Source organism: Bacillus rossius, chromosome 2 (genome assembly GCF_032445375.1).
Source record: "Bacillus rossius redtenbacheri isolate Brsri chromosome 2, Brsri_v3, whole genome shotgun sequence".
NCBI lineage: Eukaryota > Metazoa > Arthropoda > Insecta > Phasmatodea > Bacillidae > Bacillus > Bacillus rossius.
The window spans coordinates 106,947,253-106,973,360 of record NC_086331.1 but is presented as its reverse complement, the minus strand read 5'-3'; the positions used below and the strand labels follow the sequence as shown (position 1 = coordinate 106,973,360).

General features: G+C 38.3%; 1 protein-coding gene across 2 annotated transcripts in view; it reads left to right on the top strand.

Annotated features, from left to right (window-relative positions):
* The first annotated feature begins 12,181 nt into the window (after positions 1-12,181).
* LOC134529576 (short-chain specific acyl-CoA dehydrogenase, mitochondrial-like) overlaps positions 12,182-26,108 on the top strand; it is a 65,206-nt gene continuing 51,279 nt past the window's right edge. The window contains exons 1-2 of one of the 2 annotated variants that reach the window (XM_063363804.1): positions 12,182-12,396; positions 18,999-19,135. In XM_063363804.1, coding sequence (XP_063219874.1) covers positions 12,360-12,396; positions 18,999-19,135 — 174 coding nt within the window. In that variant the 5' untranslated portion in view covers positions 12,182-12,359. The remainder of the gene's footprint in view (positions 12,397-18,998; positions 19,136-26,108) is intronic. The other variant, XM_063363807.1, reaches the window with a different exon arrangement.

The window sequence follows — 26,108 nt, the reverse complement described above, 5'->3', positions numbered from 1 at the left end:
GGAATGTGCAAGTACACTCACAGACGATAAGTATAGGTGTATGATACACGAGGAGGGAGGGAGCTAAGCTGCCTAATGACAGCAGACATTAGGTCTGGTTGCAAAGTGGAAGGGGCGTAGTCCTGCAGGTATACTCTATTTAAAATACCATTGGTACGTTTCGACAGTTTAAAGTAAAGTCACTTTACTATTTGTTTTTGAATTTTATAATTTCGATGCTGGACATATTTATTGCATATGAACCTTTAATACATGGTACCCGATTCGCTTAAAATTGCTTAGATTATTGATTTATTCAAATAGCATATCAGTAATGCGGAATAATATTATAAAATAAAAATATCACAGTCTAGAAAGCTGGGGGGGGGGGCAGTCCTTTCCACCCAAAAAGTTCAGGGGGACACGTCCCCCCTGTCCCCCGGTTCCTGTACGCCCATGGATAGAGGGTTTTGCCAGACCTCAAGGAGGAGGAGAATCATCTTACAAACGAATGTTTCTCGGCTGTACTTAACCTATTTAACGAATGAGTAATGGATATTTTTATTCAAGTGCCACCTGATTAAAATGCGGAAATTTCTTATTTGGTGTCAGGAATTCACAATAGAAACGGATATCTCTCAATATATTCCAAGACAAATACAAAAAATAAAACTCAATAAAGATATATGACTCAAGAAAAACTGGAAGCACATTCCATAAAATTAATTTATTAACTCAGAATCATTCCTCTACAAGAATACAGATGTGTTTATTACTAATGTGAACACACATTTAAAACGATTAACATGCTCAGATGCTTACCCTCATCTAACTTGACCAGGATTGCACACTTAAAACGTATGTGCTCATCGAAGTATTTACAGATTGACCACCACATATTTTTCTTTGATGCAGGTAGGTATTACGATGTAGGAGCTAGCTCTAAGTGGATCAAGTTTGTTAATGTGTAGTTACAGTCGCTTAACACCAGACAAAGACCATCCGGACCCCTTTCATATGTAGTCTTCTTCCTCTTTACATAACTTATAGATGTATTCAGTAATGATATCCTCCACTTCACGAATTGCAAAGAGTGGAACATTCGTGGTTTTGAAGGTCCTCTTGTCTTCACACGAACCCATTGGCTTTTCACAATTGCACTCAAGCACGATGTAATACTCCAGTGGACCATCCTCTACAATTTCCTCTACGTGTTAGCTTATTAGTTTAACCTTGATAGAGGCCAAGTATGTACATGTGTCCTTGTCAGAACTGGTATTATTTTCTACCACACAAGTCTTCAAGTTTCCCCAGAATCCCACTTCTGCAATGATGAGGCCGTGGATTTTGACCAAAACCCGCCTCTGTCGCCAGCTATGTTCGGCTGGTGCTTGGCTTAGGTATAACTACAGGCTTAAGCGCGGCCATTCTCTGCTTCTTAGTTGATAGTGGATCAGGACCCTTGCACACTTTGATATGTCCTTTCAACTTACCAGCCCTGGCGAACACTTTAGCATAGTTACCACACGAATACATTTTATGGCTAGGGTTGAGACCGCAAGCCATCTTGTCATGATGTGTGACATGGCTGGAGTTTTCGAAGGTTTTGAAGCAGAAGCTGCACCAAATGACTGAAGTCGTGAGGGCAGCACCAGTACATGTTGTAAGATATTACCGCAATTTATCACTGCGAGCAACCATCTTTCCACACAGATGACACTGCTTGAGGTCATGATGCAGGTTGTCAGCACACTGACGTTCATAACGGTAGCAGTTATTAGCTGCCATATAGGTAGCACGGCAGAAACGTCATTTCTGCATGGTTGATATCATCACAACAATCGGTAGTCTGTGCTCAATGCACGGAACACGCGAAGGAAGCCCGACGTACCGAGAACTATAACAGAGGACTTAAGAAAACAATGTAGCTAGCCATTACATGAAAATGTTTGCATACATAACTTCAAACCTATAAACTACAGCTTCAACAAACCAATCCTTAAGTTAGCACTACCTTGCCCGAAAATAACCTAAAAAATCACTAAAATGTTAAAGTACTATAACTGACAAGTTACACAGAAGTAGTAAAAAAATATTCAGAGTCCTGGTAACTGGTAACGTCTACAAATTTTTAAGTACAGAGAAGCATTTAGCTGAAAAATATCAAGGTCCACACAATCCCCTCTCCACACAAAGGTTTAAGTACAGAGAAGCATTGTTGTAGGCTGGTCGACTAGTCCCTGACAATGCTGCTGTTCTGCTGGCTACTCAGGGTTCGGTAGAGGGGGGTTCGGGCCGCGTGGCCGAGGGACTTAGTCTCCAGAGATGAAATGAGAACAACTCGAATAAAGTTTGATGGTCCTTTATACTCAAGACGCTGAACACTTTACATGGGGCTGCCGTGTTCCCGCCTGTGACTATTTCTATGTGGGTCGAAACCCGGTTCCGCGCACTAATCTGGTTAAGAAAATTACGGGACGTCCCGCCCGTGACGACTATTACTCCCACAGTCAGGAATAGAATTCTTATGACCCGCGTGCGATAGGATGTCTGTCTTACTGTACACCACACTGGCCAGGAAGAAATGAAAAGCACAGAACCTATGACGGCGAATGACCAGTTTGCAAAAATGAACCGCGACTCGCCAGAATTGAGAGCAGAACACATGTGTGTGAAAATAATTATACGAGAGCTCGCGACTGAATAGCAAATTAACAAGCTCGACTGCAAAGTTGAAAAAACGTCTCCGCACAGCAAAGTCTAGAACCACTGTTAATTATCGCGCCCGTTTTTCTCACCGTCCCGGAGAGGTGTCACCAACACGTCCGTCGCCTCTCATGCCGGGTCCACGACTGCCCTCTCGCTAGCGCGGAGCGATGACACTCGCGTAACCGCTGTCTGCCGAGTCCTGGCGACGACTAACTCCCACTCCCCTGCCGCGCCTGAGCGGCCGCTTCTCCCCCCCTTCTCCGCAAGCCCGCAGAACACACTGATTGGTCACAGGCAGAAGCCACGGCCTTGGCACCCGGTGACACGAAAAACATAACCCTTCAATACAAAATTAATTATAATAAAATATAAGCAAAATATATACAAAAACGTAAAATAATATGTCAAATCCTGTATGAAAACAAAACGTCGCACGTCACTCTCACTTGCGTCGCACAACACACGCAAGAGATTTTGCTGGCGAGGCATAACGGCCTGAAGGAATTGGAGAGACACTTGGGTCGACGTCAGCATTAATATTCAAAGCCCTACATAGTTACATTTTCACACAAAAGATTAAGGGCCGGTTTTATGACCCCCGGCTAAAGTTCCGGCTAAAATTTAACGCCAGGCTAGCTCTTATTTCGGTTTTATGACTCCCTGTTAACGTCTACCTTCCAGTTAAAGTTCCGGCTAACCTAGCGGGTGGATGAACCGGCTGCTAGCTGCTTAACCGGAGGCTAAGCAACAGAAAATAAAATGGCGATGTATCAGGCGAGGTTAGTTGTTGATAGTGATGATGACTATTTGAGGAATTCTATTCAATATTTGCAGGATGCGATGGAATAATTTATTACTAAATATAAAATGCTTCGCCGTATTCGTCAAAGTTTTATTAAACATTACATGACATGAAAGTGTAGTCACGCTGTTTTATTTTCGTCGAGTCGTGTATTATTATTTGACTTTAATTGATCACGAAATACATAAACGTATGCAATGTATATAAACTTAAATGTTCCTGCTTAAGAATATGTGTAAATAAGTGAATTTTAAAATTGCAAAACGAGGGTTATTATTACCTATAAAATGTGTGTTTTCGTGGAAGTTGTATCTGTGAATTTTTATTCGTAATACAGTGGACATATGCCGGGAATGAAATGCACTTCATACGACTTCAGACGTGGTTCTAATTCAATGAATACAATTGAATGTGAAAATAAATGTTACCCAATTATCCCTTCCCTATCTTACAAACCATTAGGTACTTATTATCTACCTGCCACGCAAGTGCAAAACGAAAACAGCACTGGAATTATTCTGTTTACCGTATCCAAGTTTATCCCTTGATCCTATCGGCATGACCCTTTATATGTTGGTCTTGTTTTACATTAGACTTGCTGTTTCAATTTAGAATGTTGAAAAATCCTGTACATAACACAAAATACCTAACATATCACGATGCAAACAAATTATGTCAGGTCTTGTAAAAACATATTTCTTTCGTATACATTTTACAATCATAATTATTTCACCAGTGAATATATCTAGGATCTCTCGACCTACTAAATTAAAACAGCAAGCATCCTATACCACAAACTAATTCCATCAGGATCGGATTAATTTGGATACGTGATACGAAAATATTAGTACAAAAATGAAACCTACACCAGTGAAATGAAAATCGACAAGTATTTTCCCGAAACGGGGTCTATATTATTTGATTATGAAATAAATTTATGAAAGAAATAAGTGTTCTCTAGCAAAAATGTCATCCCTATTTATTTGTTGGTATAGAATTACTTCGTTAGTTTTGGCTTAATATATAACCTAACAAAATTATGTGTTTCAATACAACAGTAAAGTTGAAAACACACGGTTTTGAATCTTAAATTGTAATTTTATGGTTTAATACAAAGCAGGTTTGACGTTGAAGTAGTTTTTGGTTAATTTAATTATATATGTTGCAAGATAAAGTTCGCGGCATATTTCTTTACTGCAGCTGTAAACATTACGAATCATAATACAAACAAACAGCTGACTAACATTCTACCAGAAAAAAAAACTGTCTTGCAACAAATGTTACCAAATTCTGGTTTATTTCATTACCAACACACCCATTATTACACCACACGCATCGTCAGGTTCCGGTTAGCCAACCGCAGGGTAAGTATGGGTCATAATACACCCCTCGTTCGTTAACCGGAGGCTAGCCTAACCTGAAGGCTAGCTAACCTGAGGATTTAGCCGGAGGTCATAATATCGGCCCTAAGTACACAGAAGCATTTAGCTGAAAAATATTCAAATTCCACACAACCCACTCTCCACACAAAAGTTTAAGTGCAGAGAAGCATTAAGCTGAAAAATATTGAAAGCCCGCATAGCTACATTTTCACAAAAAAGTTTAAGTACACATAAGAAGCTAGCAGAAAAAAATGTTCAAAGTTCTGATAGCTAAGAAAATTATTTAAAAGATTATATAGCTATCTACAAAAGGAAAAAAAAATGATTACACAGCCTTAAATCCACTCATTTACACGAAATCCAAAAATTTAACCCACAAACTAGAACTAATCATACTACCCCTCAATATAACAAAGAAGCCCCTTGCTTGAAACCAACCAAACCTAAAAATTGTTACAATTTTAGCACAAAATGTAGCTCATGTGCAGGTTTTCACAACAACTCCTAAGTTTCGGTAGATCTGTGATGTGTGAAGGGGTATGGGGTAAACACATGTATCAACCATGCAACAAGTATGATTAACCTCTATAGCTTGGACCAAGTACAACCACTATTGGCTTTGCCAATTAGAGATGGGGTCGCGAGGTACTTTCACAATCATGGCTCATCTCTCAATAATGTCTGAGAGCCTGAGCTATCCACAACAGTCTCAAGCAATTCACGGCATCGTGGATCCAAGAGTCCCTCAGCACACAACTATATCTACACACACAGTTAAACTTCTACATGTCAATACTTGACATGGTAAATGTTATAGTTATAAAACGAAATAGTTAAAAAAATTGAAATCCAATACTTTTTTTGGATTCAGAACATGCACATACATGTGTGAAACTAAGCATGGGATTTGAGCGAAAACATTAGTTTCTCACGAAACATTTTGTGTAAATAACTTCATACCTACAAACCCACATTAAATCCATAATTCATAGTGATAAATTATCAAACCAACCCACAACACCATCAAATCAATCCGCACATTAGCATATTGCAGCCACCCCCACAACCATTTGAATTCAATCTAACATAAAAATCACTCAAATACCACCAATGTAAAAATTACATGTCAAAAAATTATGCATGACTTCAAGTAAGGAGGTGATCTCACCAATAACAGTATAGGCTCCAACACAAAAAGAAACAATTTAATGTATCACCCTGGCCACCAAATCATTTAGACCATCCCAAGACACATATAATATCTCTTATGCTGCCATTATTCTAAAAATCACAAGATTATTTGTTTTTAACACCAGCTGCATAGCCATTATCATCATCATCATCTTCTCAGCTATCATCGACACAGCCATCATCATGATCAACATACTCATCCAGATTACTGTCTTATTTCGTAATCTTAGGCATCGAAGCTTCTTCTTTGTCTTCAAGCATCCTTTTAAGTGTCCATCCGTTTTCAAAGTTCGAAGGCTCTGGAGAAATGGCCTGAAACATATTCTCACTTTTCACAATAATGATACTTCCACCGTCTTCGGTCTTCCTTAAACCTCCAACATCCTTAATTTTAAGTTCTTTGTCGAGATCAGAAGAGCTACGAACATTCATGGCAAGGAATAACATTCATCAGTGAGCATAACTTTACAAGTCTTGCAATGTCTTTTTAAGCTCTCTCTTAGAGCAAAATACCTGTCACACCGACCAAAACTTAACATTTTATATAGTTGGTTTTTGACATGATCATTCTTTCTCAAAGTAAAACACCTGCCACAATAACTACACCAGTGACTTTTTCATGACGTTAATAGCATCGGTCTAGAACCCATATTAGTTTATGCGACAAATATCAGAAGAAACCTGAAAGTTTATATGGAAATACTAAACTTAAATAGAAAATTAAAATAAATATCAGCGAGTATTAATGCCGAATTAAAAATAGTACTCGATCAAGTAGTTATGCCTCTCACTAAATTATTTCGCAACATGCTGACTTAAAGTATTTAATTATTTATTTCTAATGAAGTAAATAACTTTATTTAAAGTACATAATATTAGTCAATCATAATCGAATGTTACCCCCCCCCCTCCCAGCCTAATGGTTACAAATGTAGTCAATTCGACAACCAATGTAGCTAATTTTCTCCATTCAACTACAAATGTAATCCTATAGCCTATGTATTTCGATACTCAACTCCCTTCGTTTCAGAGTATGATGGATGTATTCATGCAGTTTATGAAGCTATGTTATTATGTGGCATGCAGGATGTATACTTGTGTCCACGTGAGAAGGAAGGATTCAATAGGTCTCAAGGGGAAGGAAAACCAAATGTATGTTTTCCAAGTAAGATGCTACCATTTCTTATATGTAACGAAATAGTAAATTTTATTCAAGTGTCATCGTTATTATCATTTGTTTAAACTAACCGAAATTCTCAGCACATCACCAATCACATGTAGAAATAATCTGACTATGGTGGATTATTACCTCAGAATTCACTGATAAATGCTATGTGAAAATCAATTCTCCAATCTATGAACTAAAACAAATCCAGATTGACAGAAAAGGCAATACAAATATTATTTTTATTGTAAAGCATTAATACTTAAGGAAAATACAACTTACACAAATAATTATAATAAAAAATTAATAACAAACAATTTGATAAAACTATTACCTGTGTGGAAGCGGAGCAGGTGTCGTGTCCGAAGGATCAGTTGGGGGGAAAGCATAATCCGGAAGAGGAACCCGGCATAGGGCGGTCACTGGAAGTGACGGGTGATGGAGAGACGGAGGTACCGGAACCGGGAGAAAGGGACGTGATAGCGAGGGCCGTCAAGCCACAACCGGGTTGAGGAAGAGCGAAAAGGAAGAGTCACGGAGCCAGAATCGGACAATGAAGACATGGAGTCTTAAGGGGACTGGTATAGTCCCGTCTGGCCAGTGGACATCAGCCTGACTAACTCGAGTTTTACGGTTCTGGTTACTGAACCGGACTCGTAGGGAGAGGAGTCGGACGAGAGTGGGTCGGTCCAGGGGAGAAGGAACCCGCCACGTCGATGGCAGGCACCCGTACAGATGTGTTGTCTGGCGAGCCTGGATAGAGGGGGTCACGATCACACATAGGTACTGGTGGGAAACTTAATAGACATGTCGTGCGACGTGGCGGACGAAGATGTCCAGGGGCCCACGACATCAGGGGAGGGGCTGGGACCCGCAGTACAGGGGGACGAGACCAGGAGGCCTTCCTGGGCATGGAGGGCGCCGGCCTACCTAAAAGACTATGAGTACCACCCCTTACAGACTCATACAACCACCCGTGGGGAAAAGCCATGCATCAGCGTAATGAACCTGCTGCCCTGGTTCGCACTTACGAGTCACTCTGACAGGACACCCCTAGGACGGACAGCCGGCATGCAGCCCGTACCCGAGTGGGACCTATTGTAAATATGTTTATTGTAGAAGGGCGTTGGCGCACATAGCGGTCTCGTTGAGGGGGGGCATTTGACGTCGACCCAAGTGTCTCCCCTGCTCATAAAGACCGTTATGCTGTGCCAACCCCTTATCCACCCCTGCCCCATGCAGCATGTTAAGTGCTATTGTGTTTAATTGTGTATTAAAAATGTTGTGATGGAACAAGAACATACGTATATGTAATATGTCATATGTTTAATGTTATTTATGTAATATTTTGTTGTGATAATAATTATATGTTTTTCAAAAAGTATGTCAAATATTTACACAACATTGTCCACCAGGTGACGAAGCCGAGGCCAACACCCGGAATCGCTCCGAGCGCTGCACTTGTCGCGAAGTGGGGGAAGGACGGTCGGAAGAGGGGCGACGCACGCGGAGAGGGGCAGTAGGCATCTGGCGACAGAATGAGGTGGACGTGCACGGAGGCCCGGGGTTGGAGAGCAGCGACTGGTGAGACCAAGCATGAGAAGTGGGGAGTTCAGGTTTACGTTGATACACCGCTAAACATAATTGTAAATATTTCTAATTGTATATAAGGGTTTTAGTGTCTAGACATATCGCATACCAGCGGCCGTGTCACTACAGTAGCAGGATGGACTTAATGCCTCAGTCGCCAACATCCTAATGTATCTTCATCACGGCTATCATCGAGAGGGTTGCCATAGCTAGTCTTTCGTACGAACATATAACGAGACCACGGGGGGAAGCCCGCACTAGGCGCCTGCCCACCGAAACATGTGCAGCCGAGCTTCACTCCGCGGAGGGACGGGTGCCTCAGGTAGCCCCATATAAAGAGACTGTGTGAGGGATTAATGAAACAAACTGTATCAAAACTGGCAAACTTTTATTTGAAGTGTGGATAGGAGTGTTTTCCCCCCGCCATAAGGCCTAAACCCCGACCCTAGTACAGAGCGCAAACCAGCATCGCAGGGGGGGGTGATATACGCGACTACGACATCTTTATAATTGACAGCTGACCAATCCAATTCGTTCTTGGATACATGTGGTATTTGTACAAAACCTCAATACTCAATAACCTACCATTCGAACAGCTTGTCGATTGCCATTCTACAACTTGCTAATATGTAATCCCTGTTATTGCAGTAAGTGGACATCTTGTCAGTTAGGGGAAGCCTACAACTCACGTAGTTTCTGTTCCCTACCACGATCGTGCAACTTCGGATTTCTCTCAAAAATTTAAATTAAAAAAATCGAAGGGTTAGGTTAGGTTAGGTCAGTCACAACATGCTTGTTTTCATTGGCAACTTCTGATTTAGCATCTGAAGTGGCGTTAATACCAAAACGCAAAACTTCGGAAATCTTCGGAAATTCTTGCAGGGAACCGAAACTACGTGAGTTGTAGGCTTCCAGTCAGTTATGTTGTCTTTGAAATATGACTACCATTTTATGCAGTTAATGCAATTAAGTGTGTGTTTACACAAAATTCCAACATTGAAAGTGAGCATGCTTTTTCAACATATGGCAACATCGTAAAAAAACAGGCATAAAGCTCTCATGTGCAAACAATACAGGGATGAATACTGTTGATGGGTTATGACACAATTTAAAGCTTGCTTATTTTTATGAAAGAAAAATACAGAGAAATCTATGAATTAATACACCAAAATTACTGATCAAATTGGTGGATTTTAATTCAAAAAATCAGTTATTTAAATTTCTCATTTTTCGGTGGCCCTAGTAATCAATATATGAATGTCCGTGTGCCGTTAAATGGAATAACTAAAAGTTATTTTTTCACTGTATGTGTAGCAGCATCCTGAGACCCTTTATTTTTAAATTATACCTTGAGTTGAACCCAGGAGGGGGGGGGGCAAGGGTATGTTGCGCCCTTCCCCCTCTGAAACCTTGAAGTGGGGGCAAACGGGGACAAAGAAAGTGCTGTGTAATCAATTTTTAGGTAATAAAACTGCTTAAATAGCACCATTTTTCACCTTGAAATACAAAGTTCCGCGGGGGAGGACCCCCGGACCCCCGCTTCAATAGGGGTTATCGATGATTCTTTATAAAAAGGTATATTACCCCCCCCCCCCTTTTGTAAATTTAGTTGTTGCGCCCCTGGTTGAACCTAGCAGGTTGTCTGGCTTCAGTTTGATAAATTTTGACAACAATAGTGTGCCCAGGTAACTGCAAAATCTACATGGATGATTGTAATTGTTACACTGTCATTGTCGTTGAGGTTGCTGCATTAAAGTTGTATGTGACCAGTGGTGTGTGGTGGAGTTATTGTGTGGGTAAGCTGTCTCACCCATCCCCGACCTGAAGGTGGGGGTTCCGGGGGCCCTCCCCCGGAAAAATTTGGATTCTAGTTGCAAAATAGGGCTATTTTTGCAGTTTTCCTGGTATAAATATAAAATGCACTTGGCCAGCAAAAAAGTTTTCCAAGTAATAGGCAGCCTGTTAACCACTCATTTTTCGAATATAAATTACTTTTAAAATGTCTAACAAAAGATTTTGCTGTTGTTTTTATGTCTAAATCAGGAGTCGGTCTCCTCACTGCCAAACACTTTTTTTATATTCAAAAGAAAAATAATTAAAATCAGTACTCAAAAAATTGCAAACAACGCAGTGGCTGTGTTCTCGGCTGGGGCCGGGTTGAGAGTCCTTCTCCATCCCGGACAGCATACGCTGCGGAACTTACAGCTTACTTTGTTGGCACATGGACGGCAGTCACAGATGAAGTTTACATTCTCACTGGCTAGCACTTAAAACGAAAACAGTATACACCAAAACAGAATAAAATGTTTTTAAAACTGATACTGTTGCGCAATGAAAACTTGCCTTATAAGTTGTAAAAATAAAATTTGTACCGGTATTTGTTTGTTGCACGACGCACGCACACACAGCTAAGGCCAGCTGCTCTGGGTAGAGCGGGCCTTGAGCGAACATTACCGAAGTAGTCTCACGAAGATACGCGAACCCTTTCCCCCCCTCCGTCGTGCCTCTTCAACACGCCTGGCTTTCACGTTACCATGACAACCGGGTGACACGCTACCCGAAGCGCCCGCTACGGTGATTGGATCGCATTGGGACATGAGATGAAATTACCAGATAGCAAAAAATATTACATTACGCCAAGCAACATAACAACAGGGTAAGCACTGCTTACATATAGCGTCTATTGAATACACACCACTGTATGTGACTACTGCTTGACATTGGAGTACAGTTTAATTTCTATCATTATCCTGTCCCAGTATTTGTCTATAGAATATCTAGTCTAGTTAAAGGTATATCCTCGGACTTGCAACATGAGGGTCGGTGAGGGTTTAAGGTAGGCTACATAGCATTATTCTCCAGCACAGGAGACATACCTTGGTAAGCCAAATGGGCCGGATGGATCGCGAACTGCCTCTCTGCAGGAGGCTATTCTTTCCGAGGGAGGTAGCACCGGGCAACACCAATCAGCAGTGCAACCTAGAGATGATCGCCATGTTTTATTCCTGTGGAGACCATCCCACATCAGTTCATAATGTCTATGTTTGATATTCAAGTTCAAGTTGTCTGCATGGTCATTGCAAAATCCATTTACATATTAGACATATTAAGATTAATACAATTGGAAATTATGGCCATGAATATCTGTTTATAGATTGGTAAAACATTATTTATTTCTTTTGAAGGTTTATAAAAATTAATTATTTTTCTTATATATTTTAAATTAATATTGAAATGATTATAGTTTGTAGTTTTAAACCACATGACGTTCGGTGATACAGCTGTATGCTTTAAATTATATTAAAATATATTAGTCATAAAGGATTACAGGCTCTGAACATTCACATTGCGCGCGCTATCGGCGTAGTTGATATTCTCACCCGCTGTGGGCCATGAAAAAAGTTTCGTTTGAAAACATGGAAGATTACGTGCTCTATACTTTCTGTTATCTATGCATACATGCTCCTTGATTTGTTTATTTTTCTGACATTCCAACGGCTGAATTTATATAATTATTGTGGTGTATAATTTTGTCATTAATATGTTGAAGACGTTCCATGGGGCTATTAAACATACTGGTACATAACATATGGTTATTTTCATCCTTTTTCTATTTGAGGATTATCACTTATTTTTAAGCGGAACACATCTTTATGGTGGTAATTTTGACACAAACCGGGAGAGTGAGAGGGAGACTGAATGACAAACAGGGTGAGAGAGAGAGAGAGAGAATAAAGCCACACCTGTAGAAAATACCTCTGCTTCACTCAACTGATTTAATTAGAGTTACAGTGTTCATCCGTCCTAGATTAACCCGCAACGATAATTAACTTGGAGAAATGTTGACCCAGTTGTGCACAACCCAGTCTAAGTAATGTAAAGCCTCTTATCTTAGTATTGGACAATGAGCACACTCAGTGACTATCATACATAAAAAAAAATTCAATTAACCTGGCGAGAAATTATTCCACAACATTTTTTTTGAATTTGTCATTCCAGGTTGGGAACCCTTTGCTTGGGCAAGCATGGAGGTTAGACTCGCGTACCTGCTTGATTTCCTTTCCTGTTTTCATAGGTTATTCCTGTTTTGTTTTCGGCAAGCTTAGGCTATTGGTTGTAATTTTAGAGGATTTTTTTTTTGTTTCGACACTATGGGGGTAACAATGTTCCACAATTGTTAAATCAGCAAGTCTTCATGCAATATCAGTGCATCGAGTCTCATCGCCCTAACGTGTATGGTTGTTCTGTTGTGCATTGTGTTTTAAACTGATGCCACGTATCTTGGTGCCAGGGGCAGAGGTAAAGCGGGTTCAAGGAGATGGTCGGGTAGAGAGAGTTGATGTCACTCCAGTGCAATAGTATAGCTATGTCACTAATAGTGCTAGAAATGTGTTAAGTAACTAAGATGTGGAGTATAGTCTGTAAGGTGCCATGAGCCTAACCGTGGTACGCAGGGTGGCAGGTGCTCGCGAGCGAGGTCTTAGTTTCAACTCTCGGTAGAGTAGAGCTTTCAGTGACTAGACTTCATGTACAGGATTGAGCATGTAGAGATGACAAGTAAATATGAATGTACTCTGTATTAATTGAAGGTCACTATGGCTAAATTCCTAGAATCCTTTAAGGCAGGTGACAAGTGTGAATATCATAAACCAATCCTCTTCCCTTCTATCCCTACTCAGCATCCATCTTCACTCCTGCCCTTTTAATCCAGTTAAACACTGGTGGTGTCAGAACTTTCATTAGGTATGTTAAGTGGCATGTAAAAACATTTCGGCAGCAATTACAAGTGGCATCAGATGTTAGGCCTCTTGGTGTCAGAAGTGGATCTTCACTCCTTGTGGTCTTAAGATCTTCACCATCTAGTTATGCCTGAAATGGAGTGTGTCACATCTAATACCACATGAAGATGCCAGGGTAAATATGTAGTTGGGCGGTATTTGCGAAAAAATTTTTAAAAATCCGAAAATACTTTTATTCTATGCTCTTTAACTTCCTCTTTTCATTTAAAGTGGCGGAGGTAAGAAATTCCAAATACTTTAGGAGATATCGAATTTTTAAATTTCATCATATGTAGTTCAGCGGTATTTGCGAAAAAAAAATGTTAAAAATCCGAAAATACCTTTATTATATGCTCTTCAACTTCCTCTTTTCATTAAAAGCGGCTGAGATAAGAAATTCTAAATACTTTAGGAGATATCGAATTTTTAAATTTCATCACAATACCAGTGCATTGATGTGGCGATTAACATTGTTTCTTGTTTACGAGTATCTACTTTTTTTATTGGATAATGATGTCACGTGATTGTTTGTGATAGGCCAGAATTCAAACGAACCAATACGTGATTATTTAGTTCATTTATTGTTTAAAACGGTGTTTAATTACCGCCTCCAACTTAGGTCAGTTTTTAACGTTTCTAATTTTAAAGTCTTATTTGTTATTTTGATATTGTTGCGCAAGTAATAAGTAACAAAAAACTTTACGTGAGTTGTTACTGTGCATCCTTTGTTACGGGTTTGTTAGGTCAGGTCAGTTACATTATGAATACTTTAAAACTAAAGAACCATTGAAAATAATTCATATTATTTTTAATGTATGCTTAGTTTCAAAGTAATGTAACTGACCTGACCTAATCGACCATTTTCATTAATTAGGCATTAACAAACACATGGCAATAAAAAAAATTGTGACGGCCGAATGATTACACAGGTCTTGTATAGCAAAATAAGAACGACAATATCTCCTAAAGTATTTGGAATTTCTAACCTCCGCCACTTTTAATGAAAAGAGGAAGTTGAAGAGCATATAATAAAGGTATTTTCGGATTTTTAACATTTTTTTTTTGCAAATACCGCTCAACTACATATTTACCGATGCCAGAGTTGTCAAGAGTTTGTGTCCGTACTTAGAACCATGTGTGCTGGACTGATTTACTAGACATGTTCTTGCCCCATATGAAGTTTTCCTGACTATGTGAATAGACTTTATAATTTTTCTTGTGTTCTTGAACTCTTGTCTCTTGTTTGTCGTACATATGCTAGCCGGCAAGTATTTGTCATGTTCCTGTTTTGTGGTTTTATCGTTTGTTTTCATGCTTCGTCCGAACCTGCCGTGTTCCAGCCAACCACGATGTATTCTCTCTTGCCATATCAGGTTTCAGCCGTGTCTTCCGTGCCTTCCGTGTTCCGGCTAGAAGCCGCGTTTTATGCATTTCGCTTTTTTCCTGTCCAGCCACATGTTCATCCGGGTCGTGTTACTGTGCTACGTGTTTCGCAATATCATAGAGTAGTTAAGTTTGATGACTCTTCTCATGTCCTGATATCCTCAAGTCTACTTGGTACCAATATCTACAAGTATGCATCTAGAAATTAAGGTGAGATTGACTCAGTTTTGTTGCACAATTCCTGAATCAAGAGGATGTCCAAGGTGTTCAAGGTAAGCCAGAACCAGAATCAAGGTAATCAAGAAAGCGAAAGAAAATTTGATTTGAATTCATTTAGTTATGTTCACGGATCAGTAGCCAGAGAAATTCTGAATTTTTTAGTGTCTGGGAAATCCATGAATCAGCGTGGGTTGAGGAAGAAGTAAAGAAAACAAAGATTGATTTTTCAGGTATGTTATGTCATTTATCAGTACACAATTACCAAAAGCTAAAATCAGTCAAAGGGAAGAAAAAACTTAATGCAGCTAGAATGAATAGAACCTTGAAGCTAGAGTATAAGATGATCTACAGAGAGACAGAAATACCCATATGTCAATAGTTAAGAAAACAGCAAGTAAGTATGTCGAAGATCAAGAAGAAGTCAGAACCTCCAGACCAGACTTCAGGTCCTGTCTCAATTCGAAAGTTCACCCAGTCACTCCAACAGGCTAAACACACAACATACTTCCCTGACATTGAAGCACAAAAATCCACCTAAATGTTTGAGTGATTCATTATTTCAATACTGAGTACCATGGGCGCAAATCTGTAGGATTTCCAGGGGGGGCCCGTGAATTCTGTGGTTTAAGAACTTTGCGGTAGATGTCAACCGAAACAAGTCTTCTCTGTATGATAAGTTCGTATGTAATACACTTTATTTTTACGTTTGCTCGATATTGAAAATGGCAACAGGTAGACGCTTGAAATATTCACAGAATATTTAGTTATATATTCACTTTAAAAATAAATGATTAAATTAAAATAAAACAAATATTTAAGGAGGGCTCCCATACAACAAACGTGAAAACAGAATAAAATTTCACAAATGATGTATTTCTGTTGCGCTATAACAAGAAATACTAAAACAGAATAAAATAAATATTTAAGTGGGGCTCCCATACAACAGACATAATTTTTTTTTGCCATTTTTATAGATAATGGTATGGAACCCTTCGTGCGCGAGTTCAACTCGCACTTTGTCGGTTTTTTATGCCACATCACATAATTACTGCGATTCAACTGCTGTTCGTGAAATTCTTTGTTCACAGTTTTTGATGCGCCCTAAAAACCCAAAGCACCAAAGCTAATAAACGGATCAACATCAAATGAACGATCGAATCATATTAAAACCCTTAAAGACTATTTTATTTAGTAAAGGCATTAACCAGGTAAAAAAGAAAAAAAACTTAATGACACAAGTGAAAAATCTCGGAGATATAATTATGAAATTTATCCTACAGCTAATTGAACCACATACATTTCTCGTCTTATATTTAGTATAATCAGTATTTTGGCAGTGAATTATTTAGTTAAAATATGCCGCTTGATTAGTTATTAAAGAGACGCGTTTGCTTCCTTATTAACTTAAATACGGATGTGTAACGTTTAAATACTTCTTTCTCACTCTTACTTCTGTTTACTCGTGCAGTGTTGCAGTTATCAAATAACAAATGTTATAAAGTGATTATCGGCCATGAATTGTGAAAATTATCGTTTGATAATTAAAGGACAGTGATTTTAAATTCCATACTGACGAGGAAAAAAATTATTCCCTGTATAATTCACATGTAACGTACAGAGCAGCTAGCCTTACAGAATGGAGATGAGCTAAAAAATTCCAGAAAATGGTATATAAGTTTCAGTTCATAAATAAACTAAATTCTGCTATAATTACTGTTAGTGTATTTAGTTGTTTATTTACTGGAAAAAATAATGTTACATAATCACTTAAATAAAATATTTTACCTAAATAATAGTCACTACTTATAAAACAATCAACCTTACCAGGTGAGGATCAGATTCTGTTTTACGTTTCTTCCGCGTCACGAACTTATCCATGTTGATGTTTGCCAAGAAAGCAGAAGACTGGCGCACACTAGAGCAAAACCACTTTAAAAACAGACTACCTGAAACCTATAATACTGTCGTTTCAGAGGACAAGGTAGTGTGGGTAACAATGGAGAGGAAATGCTAACGGAACCCTACCCTAGCTTCGTCCTTTGGAATGAACTCTTTCTAGGAATTAAGGGTTTCAAAGTTCTCACTGGAAAACTCCATACCATGGCTTTTGCAGAAGGGGTAGGGGAAAATAACTACGGAACTCGAAGGTAGGAATGGAAAGCATGTCAAAGTGTCTGTCGTCGTTGTAAATAATAATCTTATATATATATATATGTATATATATATATACATATATATATATATGTATATATATATATATATATATATATATATATATATATATGTATATATATATATATATATCTATATATGTGTGTTTTGTGTACACCATTAACTTTAAAATCACGAAGTGGGCCCCCCCAAGGAGGGGCCCATTAATTCCAGGGGGGGCCCGGGCCCCCCTGGCCCCCCCGGGATCGACGCCCATGCTGAGTACATACTAGGTCAGCCTACAGTTATTATTCATGCAAATTCTACGTAGGTTAAAATTGGCAAGTAACCTATTTATTTATATATGTAAGTTTTATGAATGGCTTAGTATGCGAATATAATAATATTCATACTTTAGAAAAATTAAAATTGATTAATTTTAACAAAAAGTGGTGCTATTCAATACCTTCTCTCAACTCATGACACTGCTTTATGTTTAATATCTCATGAACCCATAATGATCCCAAAATTATTTAATTGGTACTAATATCAGAATGGTACAACCAATTTTTGAGAATATTTGTTAAAATGTTAGGTATTGAAAAAACCAAATTTAGAATATCCCATCATATTTTTTGGTATTTTTTTTTAATCAAGCAATTCCTATTAAATTCATGTCAAATAAAAGTTTATTAAAAAAATCATTCAAATGGGACCAATTTTAGCTTTCTAACACAAACTGTTCCAAGTGATGATAATTTTTGTAAATCAGAAGCATGCAAAATTTGAGTTTTTTTTGCAGATTTTGCAAATTAATTAAAAAAACTTCTTATTCAAAAATCTAAAAAAAAAGTTTATTTACTTTTTGTATGTAAGCTGTAAATCAAAAATCATTGGAATCTAAGAGGGTCAAATAGAATGTCTGTGCTGATTTAATGTGGTATCGCCCCAATACGGAAACAGCTTATTTGACTACGCTCTTGACTACAAACTGTGTCACTTAATCCTTTGTTGTCTGTTATTATCTCCGCACTCGTCTCACCAGATATCACAGAAATAGGATTGCTGATAACACACCCTGCCTTAGGGTTCTTCTCACTTGTGTTTATTTTTTTCCTTTATCCAGTTTTCACGTAGCAATCCGATTTTTATGACATTTTTAAACAATTTTATTTGAGTTTTGTTAAGTAAATTAATTTTTATATTATAACATGAACTTTTTTTATTTTGTAATCTATGGAGTTATTAGTTAATGGTAGTAATCATTTGATGGTAGTGAAAATAAGTATTTTAAATTAGACCAAATCTGTGGTAAATTTTTGATAATCGAAAACAAAACTATTTAAGCAATGTTTTACTTTTAAGGAAATCAATTCAAATTTAATGTACTGGTAGCTCATTGAACAAGCACAAATAAAAAATCATGTTCACTGAATTTGAAAATCCAAACTCCTTTCTCAAAGAGAGAATTGACAAAATTACCTCATAAATGGGAATTTAAGAAAATTTTCATTTAATTTATGTAAATAATTGCTTATTGTTTTTTTTTTTTTGTGTATGCATGATGAAAAATCTGTGTCTATGTTAATAATTTTTTTAAATCTATCAGCCTGAAAGGATTTAGTTACTGTTTCTTTGTATTTTGTCAGGATGGAGATGTTTTTCCCTGGCTTCCCTTCCAGAAACACATGCTATGCTAAAAAAGACCTGCAGAGATTTTGCAGAAGCCAATCTTAAACCTATTGCTGCAAAACTTGATAAGGAACATCTTTTTCCACGTGAACAGGTATTTTTAACACTAATTTTAGGGAGTTGTATTAGAAAGTACACACACACATATATATATATATATATATATATATATATATATATATATATATATATATATATATACCGTCAAACGGGGTGACTTGATACAACAGGGTGACTTGATACAGTAAGTAATAATTTTTAAATGCATTCATTTTTTAATACAATAATATTAATTTATAATTTGTTATATATGAAACATATAATGCATATGTAAAACTTTCTTTATGGGCTAAATTCCTTTGTACAAAATGTAAGTTGGTACTACTGAGTCAGATGTAAACAAAGTGCGAAAAGGTGTACCCAAAAAATTGTTTAAAACTTTGTGTTGCAAAAACTATTGAAAATAATAGCCGAATGTTGATTTTTTTGTGGTAAGTATTTTAATTCTTTATGGATTAACACGTATAATGAACAAAGTATTAATATACAAACTTAATTTATTATAAATTGAACTGTAATTTTCTAAATAATGTGGGGTGACTTGATACATATAATGGCAAACAGCAAAGTATCATTAGATTGTTTTGTATAGAAGTTTTGAATAAAACTAGAATGTTAGTGTTATAAAACCATGCTTTTAAATGTGTTTCAACAATAACCTAACCTCACATTTTGGTAACAACATGCAAATTGGTTACAGAATATGCCAAGAACATATAAAAGAAGACCTGATGCCAGACGGTATGGGAGCAGTTCGCTGCAAAACTTAGATGCAGCACTGGCAGAAATAAAAAGTGGTAGAATTAGCATTCGTAGTGCTGCTGAAAAGTATGGGATTGACAAAATGTAACTATCTCGCCTCATTAATGGGAAACATCAGAAGAAGCCAGGTTGACAGACTGTTTTGTCAAATGAAGAGGAAACTGCTCTAGTTCAGAATCTGCTGACAGCCAGTCAGTGGGGTTTCCCTCTGACTGAATATGATATACGATTGTTGGTTAAAAGTTACTTAGATAGGCAAGGAAAGAAGGTAAAACCCTTTCGCAACAATTTACCAGGCAAAGATTGGATGAAGTCCTTTCTGAAGCGTTACAAGTGTGCTCTTTCTGTGAGACTTGCCAATAACATTAAACACTGTCGTGCAGAAGTGTCTCCAGAAGTCATTAACGAATATTTTGACAATGTGGAAGTAACACTTCAAGGAATTGACCCAAAATCAATTATAAACTACGATGAAACCAATCTATGTGACGATCCTGGAAGAAAACATGTTGTAGTAAAAATAGGCTGTAAATATCCTGATTTAATACTTCATTCGTCAAAGGCTTCTACTTCAATCATGATGGCTTGTACTGGAGATGGTTCACTTCTTCCTCCATTTGTGATTTATCGCTCACTTAACCTCTGGGACAGTTGGACTAGTGGTGGTCCTAAAGGAACTCGTTATGGACATACAAAGTCAGGGTAGATGGATCAGAAGACTTTCGAGGAATGGTTTCTTTCTACGGCACTCCCTTACCTCATGAAACAGGACGTTCCCCGAGCATTAATAGGTGACAACTTGTCGTCTCACTTATCTCAGTTAGTGATAAGCAAATGCCAAGAGGAAGACATAAAATTCATTTGCCTTCCAAAAAATTCTACTCATATGTGTCAACCACTTGACGTTTCTTTTTTTGCCCCATTCAAACGATACTGGAGACAAATTCTTACCGAGTGGAAAATGAAAGGAAATAGAGGCTCATTGCCAAAAGATCAGTTTCCAGTAATGCTGAATAAACTGATGGAAAAAATTAAAGATTCAGCACCAGCAACTATAAAAACTGGTTTTGAAAAATGTGGTTTGATTCCACTGAACCGTCAAAAGGTTTTGGCACAGCTCCCTACTCCTAGTGATACAAGTTCCATTAATCATGCAATGGAAGGATCCCTTTCAGAACTGCTGAAATCACTAAGATATGGTAAAAATGGTACATTTTCAAGAAGGAAAAGGAAACTGAATATACCACCAGGTAAAAGTGCGACTAATATTGAGTCTGAGGCGTCAGATTCAGATGCTGCCGACAATGTGAACAACTTGTCTGGTTTGGAAGATAATGTAAGTATCAGTTCAAGTCTGGAATGTCCCAATGTAAATCATCACCAGCTGGAAGAATCATCTAGACAGAAGGAATAGCAACAGAAGAAACATGTGTCATATGATGAATTACAAGAAAGTGATTACCTCATCATTGAACTCTCTTGTAATGATGGTTCCAAAAAAAGCAACAAAGTAACTAAACAATTTGTTGGGAAAGTTATGTGTATTTCTGGGAATTCAACAGGTGCATCTAGAAGTGTAGAAGTAAAATTTTTACGCAGGTACAAAAGAAGTGAAGACACGTTTGTGTGGCCCCAAATTGAAGACGTGAGTTTCATATATCCACATGAAGTGAGGTGTCTATTGCTACAACCTGAAGAATTGAGATATGGATTGTTAAGATTTCCAATGAAAATATAATTCTGTTAAGCACAACAATTAATGTAAACACATATTAGGATTGCCCAATTGTCTTTTTTTGCTCTCACAATTTGTTTGTAATATAAATTTAAATTTTTAAAATAGTTCGTTATTATGACCCTTGTTTTGCTTGTTAATAATTATTACATAAGTATGATTCATTTATTAAAAAATGTATTGTATCATTTCACCCCTACAACAATATATCATGATACAGTGCTTCAAACATGAATGTGTAACAAGTCACCCCACCAACTGGGGTGAAATGATACACACACATTTTGCACTATATATATCAGCACTGATATATTATGTGAAATCTATGTTACTATTATTCAAGTAGGGACTAAGACTAAACTTTTGGCATAAAAAACGTAAGGATTTAAAAAAAACCATATTAATGCAATTTTGCACTGAAGTCTAAAAGTGTATCAAGTCACCCCGTTTGACGGTATATATATATATATATATATATATATATATATATATATATATATATATATATATATATATATATATATATATATATATATATATATATATATGTATTAGGGGCAGGTGGGGCAAATGTAGACAGGTGTAATTGGAGAGACATGCTATACCTTTATCTAGAATAAAAGTCTGTGGAATTGTTTAACTTGTAGACTATGTTTTACTCCATGAATGTGTTCGAAAATTATTAAGTCCTTCAGGACTGCACTATGTTTATTCAACCCTCTGAAAAAAACCTTGTTTTGCTTTATGTATGCCCATTGTTAGAACAATTTTATTTTAAGGAAATAGTGTAAGAAAAATTATATAATTAATCAAGTGTGCACTTGATTGCACTAGTTGCTCCACAATGTCTTAAGTGGTATGGTATTTGTTTTATATGTTTTCACATCATTGATTAATTAATGTGTATACATATACCCCATTTTTTAAAAAGTTGGGGTAGTTTTACACAGTTTGTGTGGGGTGATTGAAGACATAAAAAATATGTTACGGGGTAATTGTAGACTTGGGGTAAATTTTTACACTGCTATTGGGAAGGTAAATATTGACTGTGTTGCGGTTCGGGTTTCGTGAGGGTCACCTGTGTGAGGCAAGACTAGACCCTCGGTTACCTCCCGTAATATACTCAGACCTGGCCCGCTCTCAGAGTCCGGCACGCTTATGCTATACCAATTAACAGTGGGCTCTCAAGGTGTTCCACACGCCTGCTCACGAGGGATAAGTCGCCACGTGGTTGGTGAAAAAAATAAAAAAATCAGTTATACTTAAGGTGTTTAATGCGTACGGGTACTCCCATACACGGCTTCACGAGGATACGGTTCCAAGACCCAAGGCACTTAATCGGATCATGGGAATAAGTCCCACACACGTGGCCGCACAAGTGATTACTTAAGAAGCATTGAAAAGTCTCGTTAAAAGTCAAAAAATGATTTAAATAAACAATCCCTCGACCAAGGCAAACTCCGGGAATAGCGTGAAAGAGATTTGAATTAATTAATGGTCAGTGAACAAAAGTGAAGTCCATGGGTGCAGATGGCAGTGTCTTACCTCGGTCGTTGGCGGCGGAGAACTGCCTGAGCGAAGGGCTACCTCGGAACAACATGGGGCCTTCCCGCCTTGCCAGATTACCATTACGCCCTTCCGATTAAGTGCCTTGCAATTTTACATAAGGAAATACAAAAACACTTTTAAAATTAAGGCATGCTCTCCCATGGCTCTACTATTATTTTACATACAGTGTTTAATTTCTTATATTAAAATACATGCCGACTTCGTTCACGTTCGGGTCCGCCCGGCAACGTCTTTATCTTACACACTTAAAATTACATACTAAATAAAACTAAAGCTCTCTCGCCCGTCAGCGGTGACACAAATAAATGGGAAAAAAAATAAAAAGTTTTACAATATAATTATTACAATTTAGGGGAACGTCGCACTGCCACTACAGCGCCCTCTTGAGGTAGTTTGTGGCGCGCTATTTAAACACACGACTACGTACTTGTGACGGTGCGACTGCCAGTGTGGGAAGTGGGATGGGTGGCGAGGGTAAAGGTGGCGGAGGCTGACCAGGCTTCTGGGGCGCAGGCCCGATTGACATAAACTGTAAAGAATAATTTTTTCCTTTCAGGTACTCCAAACACTGTGTGACTAGTGACCAGGATGCAGGATGTTTATGTTCTTGCTTTAATAACAAAGGAAAAAAATAGTGTGTGTGTGTGAGTGGTGAGCTGGATTTGTGCTTTTTGAACACTTTGTCAAGAAAATGTCAAGGACATATGTAAAGAAAAGGTGTAAACCCAGTTACAAACCTGCAAACGTGAAGGTGGCATGTGAAGCGGTGCGTGCTCATCGTATGACTTATAGGCAAGCAGCAAAAAAATTTAATGTAGATCGGGGTGTTATATATCACAGAATAAAAGGTAAGCGGCAGACTCCTATAGAGAAAGTTAATAGAGGTAGAGCACCCGCACTCTCTGAAGAAGTGGAAAATGATTTAGAACAGTGCATTTTGGCTAGGGCTGAGTGGGGTTATCCAGTTGACAGAAATGAATTGCTCGATATTGTTTAAACTTATGTAAAGCAGAACAAAACCAAGACACCATTCACCAATAACAGACCAGTAGAAGACTGGTATTTGGGATTAATGAGAAGAAAACCCAATTTACTGTTAAAAAAGCCAGAGTCTTTACAAGAAAAACAAGCAGCAGCAAGTGATCCCTTTATAGTTTATGATTTTTATAAAAAAACTAGAGGAGATTGTTGAAGAAAATGACCTTTCTGATTGTCTGCAGTTGATTTTTAACTGCGATGAAACCGGATTTTCAACAGATCCCAGTAAGCTGAAGGCTATTGGACCAAAGGGACATAAATCTTTCTACCGAATAGCTGGGACTGGTAGGGAGAACATTTCAGTCAACTGCTGTGTTTCAGCTTCTGGAGCACTGTTAACCCCCCCATATCATTTATAAAGCCAAAGGTGCAGTACAGCCCCGATGGACCAACATGGAAAAGGAATACCCAGGCACTTTGTATTCCACTACTGACAAGGTGTACAAGGAGGAGTCGGTTTTCTTTCACTGGCTGTGTGAACTGTTCATTCCTTATGTAGAAGACGTGTGAAGAAACATGGGTATTCAGAAAAAGGCCGTTTTGAATATGGATGGTCATAGTAGCCATATAAGTGTACGTATTGTTGCAGCTGCAAACAGAGCGCAAATCATTCTGTTGAAACTCCCAAGTCATCTGACACATGGCATGCAGCCACTAGAAAAATGCATCTTTTAACCATTAAAAGTCGGGTGGGAGAAGATTCTAGTGGGTCATGGTAGACGTACTCTTCTTGCAGCACAAAACACAATGAGCCGAAAAACATTTACTGGCTTGCTTGCAATTGTGTGGAAAGAATCCATCACAGCATGCAATATCATTTCTGGTTTTCGGGAAACTGGTTGCTACTCCGTTAACTCAGACAAATTCCCCAAAGAGGATTTTGACCAAATGCAGTATGAAAGATACAAGAAAACAACTTTTTACAGGCCCAACCTTCTTGATGAGGGACAGGAAATTGTAAATGATTCCCAATCCCTGCCAACTCCTGGGACAGCACTACAGATTACTGTAACCATGTCAGACACACCACTTAGATCCTCAAATGAAGTTCAAGAAGAACCACATCCCTGTTGCCACCACGGACACAAACATCTCCGTTGCCAACACAATCCTCCTGTAGGCCTGCCACATCTGCTGTAGAGAAATACACTGATGAAACCGAGATGAACAAGAGAGGAGTGATGGATGTTTTTCTGTCAAAAATGAAAGAAGAATTTCTTTCACCAGCGGGTCCATCAAAGCCACCAGGCAAACAAATTAGACTAAAAAAAGATGCTTATGGGTAAGTTCTCACTAGTGATGCTGTGATGCAACGCCTTTTGGAAGAACAGGACAGAAGGCAAAAGAAGATCAAACCTGCAACATCTAAAACAGCTAACGTCAAGTCAGTAAACCATAAAGCAAAGTTGAACACTGTGACACTCTTTTGAGTGCCACGTTTAGGTTTGCTTAGGTTTTGTGTGTGATCGAGGCGCGGGCGCAGTCGTGCACGCTATCTGTGTGCGAGCACGTGCGGCGGCCTGGTTAGTTGCTGTTTTTGTCGTGCCGCACTGCGATCTGGTGTGAGTTTGACGCGCGAGCACTGGTGTTAGTGCAGCTGGCACGTGAGGGAATTTAGCGCTGGGTAGAAGGAATTGGTAGCAGTGGCCGCGCGTTAGGCTTTTGGGTGAGACACCTGGCTTGGAGAGTTGATGTGAGTCGCCTCGGGGAGTAATGTCGTACCTTCTGGAGAGAAGAGTTGGAGCAGGAGTTAAAATGGGTTAACTCTACAAGACTACGCAAGAAATGACTGGCCTTTTTTAAAATGAAAATTCAGCTTCGCGCCCGAGATGACAGTAATACGGAAGAGAGGTTCACCTTACATCGATTGGCGAAGCGAGAGTTATTAATTCAATGAACATTA